Here is a 16,666-nt window from a genome sequence, read left to right as displayed (position 1 = left end):
GCGGTAAAATTCTTCAAGGGTGAAAAAAAAGGGTTATGAGGAGGAGAAACTTGAAATATCATACTAAGGGTTACATACCAATATGCTTTTGGTGGATTGTATAGAGATACACGATCTTCAGGATCAGTTTAAAAAGATTGATAGCTTATATAAAAATAGACGATCTTCAGATTCAGTTTGCAAAGCTGTCATATATCTGTAATAGATGGGACCTAATTATATATGAAAATGTTCATTGGTTAACAAAGGAGAAATACGTACCCATAAGTACCTCTGTATGGGATCCATTCATTGGAAATTTCAAATAAAAAGATTGTTAATATCATCCAAAAATGCCTACAAAATTATTAAACAGTGGGTTAATGTCTGACTACCAATGGATGAATGGCGCATAGGGTTCAACAATTACAAAATATATAAGTGTACATACCTATAAAAGCTACAATATTTTCTTACTGGTTACCAGTGATACACTACAGATGTGTATTTTGGAAAATACAGTAAAGAGAAAAGATAACCCTTGAGGGGAGCACTCTAAAACCGGAAACAATATCTATAATAGCATAAAGAACAATTTTTTCAAAATTAACATTTATTAGGTATGTCTTAAAACAAATTGGGTCCATATGCGACATAGCGTTACTCTTGGTGATCAATGTGAAAATCTAATAGAAAATCAGTACTATTTTTCCAACTGATATGCCGGGATAAATTAAAATCCGTCAGCAAGAAAAGGGTCCTCCTTTCACACGGGACTCCTGTGGTCTATGAACTACAAAACCTGGTATTCCCAGGTGGTCACCCTCCAGGTACTTATCAGGCCCACACTGTTTCACTTCCATGATCGGACATGATTGGGCCTATGCAGTGCGGTATGAATTTAGAAAGAATTTTAAGACCAGAGTTACTGTAGTACAAGGCAGGCTGAGAAACCCTTTTCTCCTACTAACTTGATGCTTAGAAATAAACCAAGTGGATTTATTTAAATAAAAGTGACCCTCGTCTGTTCAATAGTACCTCATATATTATGGGTTAGTTAAATTTTTGAATCATTGGTCACGGTGATGCATTTATTTAAAGACACCCTTAAGTGCCCATATTTATCTGGAATATAAAACACCAGGCGGATGTATGTATATAGATAGATAGATAGATAGATAGATAGATAGATAGATAGATAGATAGCTGTGATTTAGGATAGCACTATGAAACTCCAATTTTTCTAAACAATTTTGACATCTCCAATATATATACATACACCTGGTGCTTTATATTCCAGAGATAGATAGATAGATAGATAGATAGATAGATAGATAGATAGATAGATAGATGATAATTGCATGACAGTTTGTATAAATTTATTTATTTTTTAATTTAGGCAAAGAGGCTGCACAGCTTCTGCAAAGCTTAAGCAAGCTGAACACACCAGAAGAAAAGCTAGAAGCATTGACAAAGAAGTATGCAGAACTGGTTAGTATTATATGCATGGAGTAAATAACTTAATGATCTACAGTGTGCTATACAGTGCATCCAGAAAGTATTCACTGCGCTTCACTTTTTCCACATTTTGTTATGTTACAGCCTTATTCCAAAATGGAATAAATTCATTTTTTCCCTTAAAATTCTACACAAAATACCCCATAACGACAAAGTGAAAAGTTGTTTTTTTTTTTAGATTTTTGCAAATTTATTAAAAATAAAAAAAGAAATAAATCACATGAACAGAAGTATTCACAGCCTTTGCCATGAAGCTCAAAATTGAGCTCAGGTGCATCCTGTTTCCACTGATCATCCTTGAGATGTTGATACAGCTTAATTGGAGTCCACCTGTGGTAAATACAGTTAATTGGACATGATTTTGAAAGGCACATACCTGTCTATATAAGGTAACACACTTGACAGTGCATGTCTTAGCACAAACCAAGCATGATGTCAAAGGAATTGTCTGTAGACCTCCAAGACAGGATTGTCTCGACTCTCGAGGCACTAATCTGGTGAAGGGTATAGAATAATATCTGCTGCTTTGAAGGTCCCAATGAGCACAGTGGCCTCCATCATCCGTAAATGGAAGAAGTTCGGAAACCACCAGGACTCTTCCTAAAACTGGCCGGCCATCTAAACTGAGTGATCGCGGGAGAAGGGCCTGAGTCAGGGAGGTGACCAAGAACCTGATTGTCACTCTATCAGAGCTACAGCATTCCTTTGTGGAGAGGAGAACCTTCAAGAAGGACAACCATCTCTGCAGCAATCCACCAATCAGGCATGTATGGTAGAGTACTGACAAGGGGAGAGAGAGAAAGCTCTTGTGTGGGCGCACTCTTATGAAAAGTAGAAGAATTCTTCAATTATGAATCGAGGATGGTTAAAACATATGTTTATTACTCAAGATTTAAAACAATTACCAATCTGCGATCCAAAGAAAAAATTTTAAATAAAGGGAGTGTGAGAAAATATAAAAATGTTCTGGTCTGTTAATCACGAGAGAAAGATTAGAAAGGCTGCAGACACCTGATAGTCTGACACCCGTTTCTCCTGACCAGTACAGATATTCTGTATTGTGTCTTAGAAGGACCACTTAGATTGGGTTAATACTAGTATTGACCCAATCTAAGTGGTCCTTCTAAGACACAATACTGACCTCCTCTTTTGGTCCCATTAATACAGAATATCTGTACTGGTCAGGAGAAACGGGTGTCAGACTATCAGGTGTCTGAAGCCTTTCTAATCTTTCTCTCGTGATGGGTAATTGTTTTAAATCTTGAGTAATAAACATATGTTTTAACTAGTGATGTGCACCGGAAATTTTTCGGGTTTGGTGTTTTGGTTTTGGATTCGGTTCCGCGGCCGTGTTTTGGATTCGGACGCGTTTTGGCAAAACCTCCCTGAAAATTTTTTGTCGGATTCGGGTGTGTTTTGGATTCGGGTGTTTTTTTAAAAAAAAAAATAAAAAACAGCTTAAATCATAGAATTTGGGGGTCATTTTGATCCCATAGTATTATTAACCTCAATAACCATAATTTCCACTCATTTTCAGTCTATTCTGTACACCTCACAATATTATTTTTAGTCCTAAAATTTGCACCGAGGTCGCTGGATGACTAAGCTAAGCGACCCAAGTGGCCGACACAAACACCTGGCCCATCTAGGAGTAGCACTGCAGTGTCAGACAGGATGGCACTTCAAAAAAATAGTCCCCAAACAGCACATGATGCAAAGAAAAAAAAAGAGGTGCAATGAGGTAGCTGTGTGACTAAGCTAAGCGACCCAAGTGGCCGACACAAACACCTGGCCCATCTAGGAGTGGCACTGCAGTGTCAGACAGGATGGCAGATTTAAAAAATAGTCCCCAAACAGCACATGATGCAAAGAAGAAAAAAAAAGTGCACCAAGGTCGCTGGATGGCTAAGCTAAGCAACCCAAATGGCCGACACAAACACCTGGCCCATCTAGGAGTGGCACTGCAGTGTCAGGCAGGATGGCAGATTTAAAAAATAGTCCCCAAACAGCACATGATGCAAAGAAAAAAAGAGGCGCAATGAGGTAGCTGTGTGACTAAGCTAAGCAACCCAAGTGGCCGACACAAACACCTGGCCCATCTAGGAGTGGCACTGCAGTGTCAGACAGGATGGCAGATTTAAAAAATAGTCCCCAAACAGCACATGATGCAAAGAAAAAAAGAGGTGCACCAAGGTCGCTGGATGGCTAAGCTAAGCGACACAAGTGGCCGACACAAACACCTGGCCCATCTAGGAGTGGCACTGCATTGTCAGGCAGGATGGCACTTCAAAAAAATAGTCCCCAAACAGCACATGATGCAAAGAAAAATTTAAGAAAAAAGAGGTGCAAGATGGAATTGTCCTTGGGCCCTCCCACCCACCCTTATGTTGTATAAACAGGACATGCACACTTTAACAAACCCATCATTTCAGCGACAGGGTCTGCCACACAACTGTGACTGAAATGACTGGTTGGTTTGGGCCCCCACCAAAAAAGAAGCAATCAATCTCTCCTTGCACAAACTGGCTCTACAGAGGCAAGATGTTCACCTCCTCCTCATCGTCCAATTCCTCACCCCTTTCACTGTGTACATCCCCCTCCTCACAGATTATTAATTCGTCCCCACTGGAATCCACCATCTCAGGTCCCTGTGTACTTTCTGGAGGCAATTGCTGGTGAATGTCTCCACGGAGGAATTGATTATAATTCATTTTGATGAACATCATCTTCTCCACATTTTCTGGAAGTAACCTTGTACGCCGATTGCTGACAAGGTGAGCGGCTGCACTAAACACTCTTTCGGAGTACACACTGGAGGGGAGGCAACTTAGGTAGAATAAAGCCAGTTTGTGCAAGGGCCTCCAAATTGCCTCTTTTTCCTGCCAGTATACGTACGGACTGTCTGACGTGCCTACTTGGATGCGGTCACTCATATAATCCTCCACCATTCTTTCAATGGTGACAGAATCATATGCAGTGACAGTAGATGACATGTCAGTAATCGTTGGCAGGTCCTTCAGTCCGGACCAGATGTCAGCACTCGCTCCAGACTGCCCTGCATCACCGCCAGCGGGTGGGCTCGGAATTATTAGCCTTTTCCTCGCAGTCCCAGTTGCGGGAGAATGTGAAGGAGGAGATGTTGACGGGTCACGTTCCGCTTGACTTGACAATTTTCTCACCAGCAGGTCTTTGAACCTCTGCAGACTTGTGTCTGCCGGAAAGAGAGATACAACGTAGGTTTTAAATCTAGGATCGAGCACGGTGGCCAAAATGTAGTGCTCTGATTTCAACAGATTGACCACCCGTGAATCCTGGTTAAGCGAATTAAGGGCTCCATCCACAAGTCCAACATGCCTAGCGGAATCGCTCTGTTTTAGCTCCTCCTTCAATGTCTCCAGCTTCTTCTGCAAAAGCGTGATGAGGGGAATGACCGGACTCAGGCTGGCAGTGTCTGAACTGACTTCACGTGTGGCAAGTTCAAAGGGTTGCAGAACCTTGCACAACGTTGAAATCATTTTCCACTGCGCTTGAGTCAGGTGCATTCCCCATCCTTTGCCTATATCGTAGGGCAGATGTATAGGCTTGAATGGCCTTTTGCTGCTCCTCCATCCTCTGAAGCATATAGAGGGTTGAATTCCACCTCGTTACCACCTCTTGCTTCAGATGATGGCAGGACAGGTTCAGGACTGTTTGCTGGTGCTCCAGTCTTCGGCATGCGGTGGCTGAATGCCGAAAGTGGCCCGCAATTCTTCGGGCCACCAACAGCATCTCTTGCACGCCCCTGTAATTTTTTAAATAATTCTGCACCACCAAATTCAATGTATGTGCAAAACATGGGACGTGCTGGAATTTGCCCAGATGTAATGCACGCACAATATTGGTGGCGTTGTCCGATGTCACAAATCCCCAGGAGAGTCCAATTGGGGTAAGCCATTCTGCGATGATGTTCCTCAGTTTCCGTAAGAGGTTGTCAGCTGTGTGCCTCTTATGGAAAGCGGTGATACAAAGCGTAGCCTGCCTAGGAACGAGTTGGCATTTGCGAGATTCTGCTACTGGTGCCGCCGCTGCTGTTCTTGCTGCGGGAGGCAATACATCTACCCAGTGGGCTGTCACAGTCATATAGTCCTGAGTCTGCCCTGCTCCACTTGTCCACATGTCCGTGGTCAAGTGGACATTGGGTACAACTGCATTTTTTAGGACACTGGTGACTCTTTTTCTGACGTCTGTGTACATTTTCGGTATCGCCTGCCTAGAGAAATGGAACCTAGATGGTATTTGGTATCGGGGACACAGTACCTCAATCAAGTCTCTAGTTCCCTGTGAATTAACGGTGGATACCAGAACCACGTTTCTCACCATCCAGGCTGCCAAGGCCTGAGTTATCCGCTTTGCAGCAGGATGACTGCTGTGATATTTCATCTTCCTCGCAAAGGACTGTTGGACAGTCAATTGCTTACTGAAAGTAGTACAAGTGGTCTTCCGACTTCCCCTCTGGGATGACGATCGACTCCCAGCAGCAACAACAGCAGCGCCAACAGCAGTAGGCGTTACACTCAAGGATGCATCGGAGGAATCCCAGGCAGGAGAGGACTCGTCAGACTTGACAGTGACATGGCCTGCAGGACTATTGGCTTTCCTGTGTAAGGTGGAAATTGACACTGAGGGAGTTGGTGGTGTGGTTTGCAGGAGCTTGGTTACAAGAGGAAGGGATTTAGTGGTCAGTGGACTGCTTCTGCTGTCATCCAAAGTTTTTGAACTTGTCACTGACTTCTGATGAATGCGGTCCAGGTGACGTATAAGGGAGGATGTTCCTAGGTGGTTAACGTCCTTACCCCTACTTATTACAGCTTGACAAAGGCAACACACAGCTTGACACCAGTTGTCCGCATTTCTGTTGAAATAATTCCACACCGAAGAGGTGATTTTTTTTTGTATTTTGACCAGGCATGTCAATGGCCATATTCATCCCACGTACAACAGGTGTCTCCCGGATGCCTGACTTAAACAAACCACCTCACCATCAGAATCCTCCTTGTCAATTTCCTCCCCAGCGCCAGCAACACCCATATCCTCATCCTGGTGTACTTCAACAGTGACATCTTCAATTTGACTATCAGGAACTGGACTGCGGGTGCTCCTTCCAGCACTTGCAGGGGGCGTGTAAATGGTGGAAGGCGCAACCTCTTCCCGTCCAGTGTTGGGAAGGTCAGGCATCGCAACCGACACAATTGGACTCTCCTTGGGGATTTGTGATTTAGAAGAACGCAAAGTTCTTTGCTGTGCTTTTGCCATCTTAACTCTTTTAAGTTTTCTAGCAGGAGGATGAGTACTTCCATCCTCATGTGAAGCTGAACCACTAGCCTTGAACATAGGCCAGGGCCTCAGCCATTCCTTGCACATTGGCAAGTTTACGCTTCTCCTCAGACGATTTTGATTTAGATTTTTGGGTCATTTTACTGAGCTTTATTTTTTTGGATTTTACATGCTCTCTACTATGACATTGGGCATCGGCCTTGGCAGACGACGTTGATGGCATTTCATCGTCTCGGCCATGACTAGTGGCAGCAGCTTCAGCACGAGGTGGAAGTGGATCTTGATCTTTCCCTATTTTACCCTCCACATTTTTGTTCTCCATTTTTTAATGTGTGGAATTATATGCCAGTAATATATTATTAGCAATGGCCTACTACTATATATGCTGCGCAAAACTGAAATGCACCACAGGTATGGATGGATAGTATACTTGACGACACAGAGGTAGGTAGAGCAGTGGCCTACTGTACCGTACTGCTATATACTTTATAGTATATACTGGTGGTCAGCAAACTGTGCAAAACTGAAATGCACCAAAGGTATGGATGGATAGTATACTTGACGACACAGAGGTAGGTAGAGCAGTGGACTACTATACCGTACTGCTATATATATATATATATATATATATATATATATATAGTTATACTGGTGGTCAGCAAACTGTGCAAAACTGAAATGCACCACAGGTATGGATGGATAGTATACTTGACGACACAGAGGTAGATAGAGCAGTGTCCTTCTGTACCGTACTGCTATATAGTATATACTGGTGGTCAGCAAACTGTGCAAAACTGAAATGCACCACAGGTATGGATGGATAGTATACTTGACGACACAGAGGTAGGTAGAGCAGTGGACTACTGTACCGTACTGCTATATATACAGTTATACTGGTGGTCAGCAAACTGTGCAAAACTGAAATGCACCACAGGTATGGATGGATAGTATACTTGACGACACAGAGGTAGGTAGAGCAGTGGCCTTCTGTACCGTACTGCTATATAATATATACTGGTGGTCAGCAAACTGTGCAAAACTGAAATGCACCACAGGTATGGATGGATAGTATACTTGACGACACAGAGGTAGATAGAGCAGTGGACTACTGTACCGTACTGCTATATATATATATAGTTATACTGGTGGTCAGCAAACTGTGCAAAACTGAAATGCACCACAGGTATGGATGGATAGTATACTTGACGACACAGAGGTAGGTAGAGCAGTGGCCTTCTGTACCGTACTGCTATATAGTATATACTGGTGGTCAGCAAACTGTGCAAAACTGAAATGCACCACAGGTATGGATGGATAGTATACTTGACGACACAGAGGTAGGTAGAGCAGTGGACTACTGTACCGTACTGCTATATATATAGTTATACTGGTGGTCAGCAAAATTCTACACTGTCCTCCTACTACAGTATATACTACAATGCAGCACAGATATGGAGCGTTTTTCAGGCAGAGAACGTATAATACTGGTGGTCACTGGTCAGCAAAACTCTGCACTGTCCTCCTACTATATAATACTGCTGGTCCCCAGTCCCCACAATAAAGCAATTAGCACACTGAGCACAGATATTTGCAGCACACTGAGCACAGTCAGATATGGAGTGTTTTTCAGGCAGAGAACGTAGATATTTGCACTTGCAGCACACTGAGCACAGATATTTGCAGCACACTGAGCACAGATATTTGCAGCACAATTTGCAGCCCACTTAACATAGAAACTGAGAGGACGCCAGCCACGTCCTCTCACGATCATCTCCAATGCACGAGTGAAAAATGGCGGCGACGTGCGGCTCCTTATATAGGATACGAATCTCGTGAGAATCTGACCGCGGGATGATGACGTTCGGGCGCGCTCGGGTTAACCGTGCAAGGCGGGAGGATCCGAGTTGCTCGGACCCGAGAAAAAAAAGGTGAAGTTCGGGTGGGTTCGGATCCCGAGGATCCGAACCCGATCATCACTAGTTTTAACCATCCTTGATTCATAATTGAAGAATTCTTCTTCTTTTCATAAGAGTGCGCCCACACAAGAGCTTTCTCTCTCTCCCCTTGTCAGTACTTGTACTTTCTAGCTCTGGGCGCACCACCAACAAGGACTATAATTGAAAGGCCTTCATTTCCTTTCCAGCAATTATAATTGTCCATATTTGGTTCTCTACTATCTGTTGTAATTTATCACACACCAGTGCCCGGTTGTTTTTCCTTTTGATATGTATGGTAGAGTGCCAGACGGAAGCCACTCCTTAGTAAAAAAGCACATGGCAGTCCGCCTGGAGGTTTGTCAAAATGCACCTGAAGGACTCTCAGACCATGAGAAACAAAATACTCTGGTCTGATGAGACAAAGATTGAACTCTTTGGCGTGAATGCCAGGTGTCATGTTTGGAGGAAACCAGGCACCGCTCATCACCAGGCCAATACCATCCTTACAGTGATGCATGGTGGTGGCAGCACCATGCTGTGGGGATGTTTTTCAGCGGCAGGAACTGGGAGACTAGTCAGGATAGAGAGAAAGATGAATGCAGCAATGTACAGAGACATCCTGATCCAGAGCGCTCATGGCCTCAGACTGGGGTAATGTTTCATCTTTCAGCAGAACAACGACCCTATGCACACAGCCGAGATATCAAAGGGGTGGCTTCAGGACAACTCTGTGAATGTCCTTGAGTGGCCCAGCCAGAGCCCAGACTTGAATCTGATTGAACATCTCTGGAGAGATCTGAAAATGGCTGTGCACCAACGCTTCCCATCCAACCTGATGGAGCTTGAGAGATGCTGCAAAGAGGAATGGGTGAAACTGGCCAAAGATAGGTGTGCCAAGCTTGTGGCATCATATTCAAAATACTTGAGGCTGTAATTGCTGCCAAAGGTACATCAACAAAGTATTGAGCAAAGGCTGTGAATACTTATGTACATACGATTTCTTCGTTTTTTATTTTTAATAAATTTAAAAAAAACTTTTTTCATGTTGTCATTATGGGGTATTGTGTGTAGAATTTTGAGGAAAAAATTAATTTATTCCATTTTGGAATAAATGTGGAAAAATGTAGAAAAAGTGAAGTGCTGTGAATACTTTCTGGATGCACTGTACCTATGCCTTATAAAGCGGCTTACCATGTATTTTTAACAACTTAACTAATCTAAAACCACTTACTCCCAAACCAAGATTAAACCATAAATAAAGGTGCTGGCTCCTATTTGCAAATTAAGGATACAGCTTTACTAAATAATTTGAATAATCATAAAGAGTGAGAAGGGCCACCGGCAACAGCCAATATTCCTCAACTTAATAAAATTGGGGTTCACATACCTGACCCGACTCTACCTGTGCTGCCAGAGAACCACTCCAATTTGACACAGTACTGGAACCTTTCCTCAGATGGTTCCCAGGACCCACCTATGAGGTGGAGGAAAAGCTTGCCCTGGATCAAGGAGCAATGCCCCACAACCACTCTTGTGCTCAGTGTGGCTACTAGCAACTAGTGTCTAACTACTTAGCTATGCCAGCTCTGAAAAGAAAAGGCTGATGCAAAAACACATGAATGCCAGAACAAATAAAGAAACACGATACAGAAAATAAAAAATTGGGACAGGTGGGAGGAGATATTCAGATGGCAATGAGGCTGTACTTCCTGTGACAGCCCCTTATCTGCTTGCACATATACCTCCCTTGACCACTCCGATTTGACATTAAACTAGGATCTGTCAAACAGCTACAAGATACTGACCACTATACTGACCACTATAAATCCCAAACTAACCAGCCATCGCTCACTCTATTATTATAACATTTACTATATTGGGACATGCTTATGCCACCTCTGAGTCATGTCATATTAAAGCCCTATGTCCTATGCTTACCCAACCTTATATAAAATTTGTCATTACTTTTTCTCCATTGGTGTCACTCCTTACATATTTAAGCATGCAGTAAATTCTGATACAAATGCGCTCTCAAATTTCTGTCACATCTCCCTTGCTAGTTTCTTTAGAGGAATGCTTACTCTCGCATCCCTACCTCACATAATCATTTGGACACTCTTCTCAGCTGTCTGTCTGACTGTCTTTTATTATCCGGCCTAATTTTATCATGGTGTTCCCAATTGTAAACTGCAATATAAAATATTAATACACAAGTTCTAAATCTCGGTCCTCAGGACCCCAAACAGTTCATGTTTTCCAGGTTTCCTCACAGAGTTGCATGTGGAATAATTAACTCCAACTTTGGATCTTTTAAAATGTTTCAGTGAGTAATGTGTACACATGTGTACCTGCTAGGTGACCTGGAAAACGTGAACTGTCTGGTGTCCTAAGCAGTGGTGTCTCCAGAAGTGGGGCCACAGCGCAGTCCAAAATTCAAACAGCTGCAATAAGTGTCATATTAAAAGCTGACAAACATTGCCTGTCAGGACTCATCGGTAGTTGGTGTGGCTCCCCTATTTTAATTATGGACTGTGCTGCAGCTCCACCTCTGGAACCGTCACTGGTCCTGAGGAGTTTGAAAACCACTATGTCAATAAATAATGTCCAGGTCCTAATGGGTATTGACCATGCCCTGAGGGCTGTGTAGTGCTTTTTTACTGTTAGGCTGTCCGCACTTCCCTATCCTTCCACCACAAACTTGAATGACTTTTTTCACCTTATGCATACCTCCCAACTGCCCATGTATTAAAACAAAAGTGCAGAATGTGTGACGGCGAGACAAACCTTATCTGAAATCTGGACAGTGGGGAGGTCAGCTTTTGCCAACATGATCCATAAATCTTTTAATACACAATTTATTACACATATGCAATTCTAATGATGGCAAATGATTGGCTAAAACAAGAAATGGCTGGTGATATTTTGTAAATGAATGCATAAGGAAAAAGCATGAAATGTTTTTTGTTTAATATATATTTTGCTAGTTCTTTTTGTGTCATATTTTTGCAAATAATTGTATTTAAGGATATTTTGGTAATTCTCTTTGTTAAGTTTATGCTACTCTTTCACAACTGTTAGGCCCAATGTATATTTTCCAAAACATATTAATTTACTACTGTAATTAATTAAATTTGGGACATACACTTACCCTTTAATTATACATACCCACTTGTTTTGCTTAATCTAGATCACAGGTTCTCAAACTCGGTCCTCACAGAATCGCAAGTGAAATAATTAACTCCACCTGCGGACCTTTTAAAATGTGTCAGTGAGTAATTAATACACCTGTGCACCTGCTGGGTTACCTGCAAAACATGCACTGTGTGGGGTCCTGAGGACAGAGTTTGAGAACCTGTGTTCTAGATAAACACTATATATAATATAATTGTATCCTAAAGGGTAAGATACTTGCTGTAGCTATAGTACTTTTTTTATTATAGTTCTGTAATGGCAGTTTCTCCTGGGCTTAAAATTCCAAGCAGCTGACTAATACTTTCATCAATACATTCAGCGACACACAGTTAAGTGACTTAGGGGGACATTTACTAAGCAGTGATAAGAGCGGAGAAGTGAGCCAGTGGAGAAGTGTCCATGGCAACCAATCAGCACAGGAAGTAACATCTATAATTTGCATACTATAAAATTATACAGAGCTGCTGATTGGTTGATGGGGCAACTTCTCCACTGGCTCCCTTCTCCGCTTTTATCACTGCTTAGTAAATGTCCCCCTAAGGGGTCTATTTACTAAGCCTTGGATAGAGATAAAATCGCTGGAGATAAAGTACCAGTCAATCGGCTCCTAACTGCCATGTCACAGGCTGTGTTTGAAAAATGACAGGAGCTGATTGGCTGGTACTTTATCTCCAGTGACTTTACCTCCATCCACGCCTTAGTAAATAGACCCCAGAGGTACTAAGGGGTCTATTTACTAAGCCTTGGATGGAAATAAAGGTAACGGAGATAAAGTACCAGCCAATCAGCGCCTAACTGCCATTTTTTCAAACCCAGCCTGTGACATGGTAGTTAGAATCTGATTGGCTGGTACTTTATCTCCGTCCCCTTTATCTCTGTTCAAGGCTTAGGAAATAGATCCATAAGCCTTGGAGAGAGATAAAGGGGCAGATGTATTAAGTCTAGGAGAGTTATAAAGTGTTGAGAGATAAACTACCAAGCAATCCGCTCATGTCATTTTTCAATCACAGCCTGTAACATGCAGGGATGCTTTAAGAGAGGAGGTGGCCCATGTCCAGAGTGCTTAGACTCTACTGCGCATGCACAGATCTCCGGGAAAATGGCAACGCACCCATTTTACCAGTCATTTCTGCTGCTGACATTGGCGCGGGACTCCAGAGGGGTGAGTATTCAAAAAATGGGTGCAGCATGTGCAGTGTGGACCCCCCTGGACTCAGGAGCCTGTGTGCACCGCACACACTGCACCCATTATAGATATGCCAGTGGTAACATGACAGCAGAGGCGTATCTAGGGTAGGGCGAGTGGGGCACGTGCCCTGGGCGCCTTGGCAGGCCCAGGAGAGGGGGGCGCCGCCGGTGTCCAGGGCATCATGCCCCACTCGCCCCCGTCAACCCTAAATGTGAGGGGAGGAGAGCGCAGCGTCTCTCCCTCCCCTCACCGCCGCTGCCAGCACTAGCAGCGCTGCCAGCAGCGCTGCTGTGTCCGGTCTCCGGCCTTAGCCAATCAGAGCTTGAGGACCGGCTCCTGATTGGCTGCCGGTCCGCGAGCTCTGATTGGCTAGTGAACCGGCGCCAGACAGCCGCCGGAGACCTGGAGCGGCGAGGGGAAGGAGAGGCGCTGCTCTCTCCTCCGCTCACATAGCAACAAGCGGCCGCCGGCCGGTAAGTGACGGGGGGGTCCGGTGGCACGGGAAGGGGGGGGTCCAGTGGCACAGTGGGGCATGTATCTGGCACCAAGTGGGGCCTGGCACTGTGGGACATGTAACTGGCACTGTGGGGCAATGTATCTGGCACTGTGGGGCAATGTAACTGGCACTGTGGGGCAATGTATCTGGCACTGTGGGGCAATGTAACTGGCACTGTGGGGCAATGTATCTGGCACTGTGGGGCATGTAACTGGTACTGTGGGGCAATGTATCTGGCACTGTGGGGCATGTAACTGGCACCAAATGGGGCATGTAACTGGCACTGAGTGGGGCCTGGCACTGTGGGGCATGTATCTGACACTGTGGGGCATGTGCACAACAAAGAATAGAAACTGAGACTTAACTAGCGCGTCCTTAGCTTCTGCTGGTACTTGTTGTTCCACGTAATCTCGTTACTCACAATGGGGTACCATGTAAAAGGGAAAAGGTATGTATATAGTGAAATACTGTTTTAATAGTAAACATATATGACATACAATTAGATAAAATATAATAATAAAAGAATCCAAGATATTGCACAATCCCTTCAAGCAAAATGGGAAGACGGGCTAATTACCAGATGATTCAGAACTGTTGTTTAGACAGTTCTGAAAGCGCATGTAAGATGTAACAGGGGATTTCCGGATAGTCCCACCATGCAGTTCTTACTCGATACCGGTCCTTAACGTCCGTCCCCAGGCTTGTCAGGAAACAATCAACGCGTTTCTACCCCTGGCTGGGGTCTTTATCAAGGTTTTCAAGGAGATAGTGCTCGGACGAACGGGTATCCATAACGATGAACCCGCCCACTCATTCCCTGCACAATTTTGAATAGGAGTACTATAAGGAAAAACAGGTTACCAAGGTAACTGACCCACCCACCGGATGGGGATTGGAGTTGCTATGGACGCTCTGGCAGAGGATCATGGAACTTTTAGTGCATTATGATGTATAGGATCCAGCTGGGTGCCTAGCATTTTCATTGGAGGATGGATGATTAAATATCAGGATGAAGAGGGTAATGAATCATTCAGCTTGAAAACCTTGATAAAGACCCCAGCCAGGGGTAGAAACGCGTTGGTTGTTTCCTGACAAGCCTGGGGACGGACGTTAAGGACCGGTATCGAGTAAGAACTGCATGGTGGGACTATCCGGAAATCCCCTGTTACATCTTACATGCGCTTTCAGAACTGTCTAAACAACAGTTCTGAATCATCTGGTAATTAGCCCGTCTTCCCATTTTGCTTGAAGGGATTGTGCAATATCTTGGATTCTTTTATTATTATATTTTATCTAATTGTATGTCATATATGTTTAGTATTAAAACAGTATTTCACTATATACATACCTTTTCCCTTTTACATGGTACCCCATTGTGAGTAACGAGATTACGTGGAACAACAAGTACCAGCAGAAGCTAAGGACGCGCTAGTTAAGTCTCAGTTTCTATTCTTTGTTGTGCACTTTATGGGTGAGGGGTGAAGGCACTGTGGGGCATGTAACTGGCACTGTGGGGCAATGTATCTGGCACTGTGGGGCATAAATCCGGCACTGTGGGGCATTGTTTCCGGCACTGTGGGGCAATGTAACTGGCACTGTGGGGCATGCATCTGGCACTGAGTGGGGCATGTATCTGGCACTGTGGGCATGTATCTGGCACTGTGGGGCAATGTATCTGGCACTGTGGGGCATGTATCTGGCACTGTGGGGCAATGTAACTGGCACTGTGGGGCAATGTAACTGGCACTGTGGGGCAATGTATCTGGCACTGTGGGGCATTGTATCCGGCACTGTGGGCAATGTAACTGGCACTGTGGGGCATGTATCTGGCACTGAGTGGGGCATGTATCTGGCACTGTGGGGCAATGTATCTGGCACTGTGGGGCATGTATCCGGCACTGTGGGGCAATGTAACTGGCACTGTGGGGCAATGTAACTGGCACTGAGTGGGGCATGTATCTGGCACTGTGGGGCATGTATCTGGCACTGTGGGCAATGTATCCGGCACTGTGCGGTAATGTATCCGGCACTGTGGGGCAATGTAACTGGCACTGTGGGGCAATGTGACTGGCACTGTGGGCCATTTTCAGTGGCCACACCCCTTCTGGAGCGTGGCCACACCCCTTCGCACATGCTTCTTTTTGTATGTTTTTTTTTTTTTGGGGGGGGCGCCATTTTCCATCTTGCCCTGGGCTCCGAAAACCATAGTTACGCCTCTGCATGACAGTTAGAAGCTGATCGGCTGGTACTTTATCTCTTTCCACCTTATCACTCTCCAAGGCTTAGTACATAGACCCCTTAGTACATATGCCCCTTATTCTGTTAGTAGCATGTCCAGGCAGTTGTATCCTATAAGTAAACATATAACAAAAGATATACTGTAACTAGTTGAGAAGCATCAGCGTTCTTTTATATTGTCATCTTGTAGGATGAATATTTATGTATTTTTTGCTTTTCTGTTTATTTAAATCATTATACATTTGTTTTTCATTCATGTAGCTTGAAGAGCATCGTGCAGAACAAAAGCAGATGAAACAACTGCAGAAGCGGCAGTTGCAGATTATAAAAGAAAAAGACCAATTACAAAGTGAACATAGCAAAGCTATACTGGCTCGCAGCAAGCTTGAGAGTCTGTGCCGGGAGCTGCAGAGACACAACAAAACACTTAAGGTTGTTTATATATGTTTATAGAACATTCTGAATCTCTTCATACTGTACTGGATGACCTCAATCTCTCAAATTCTCACATATTCCTAGATTGTCATATTAAACCACTGAGCGATAAATGAAAAAGAGTAGTCTTTTTCTATACATCAATGTCTATAGAGAAAACTGGAAACATAATTTTTAAGTTTTGCAAAGAAGAAACAGGAAACCTTCCCACTAGTGCTGTCACCGATTTCTAAAACCTACATATCGCAGAAGGTGCTTTCAAAGTTCATAAGTGTCCATCAAATCTTCTCATCCATCGTCAACACTCCTGTTCTCCTCTCCCATATCGGTTCAAAGGCACAGCTCACAGCTCCATGGTCATGTACAAGG

The 16,666-nt window shown here is 43.9% G+C and overlaps 1 protein-coding gene across 1 annotated transcript in view; it reads left to right on the top strand.

Moving 5' to 3' along the window:
- Nucleotides 1-16,666, top strand: part of TXLNB (taxilin beta) — a 134,216-nt gene that overhangs the window by 63,754 nt on the left and 53,796 nt on the right. The window contains exons 3-4 of the mRNA XM_063917449.1: nt 1,379-1,470; nt 16,124-16,294. Of these exons, the coding sequence (XP_063773519.1) occupies nt 1,379-1,470; nt 16,124-16,294 (263 nt within the window). The remainder of the gene's footprint in view (nt 1-1,378; nt 1,471-16,123; nt 16,295-16,666) is intronic.

The sequence above is a fragment of the Pseudophryne corroboree genome, chromosome 4 (assembly GCF_028390025.1).
Source record: "Pseudophryne corroboree isolate aPseCor3 chromosome 4, aPseCor3.hap2, whole genome shotgun sequence".
Lineage (NCBI taxonomy): Eukaryota > Metazoa > Chordata > Amphibia > Anura > Myobatrachidae > Pseudophryne > Pseudophryne corroboree.
This window is presented reverse-complemented; position numbering and strand designations above follow the sequence as displayed.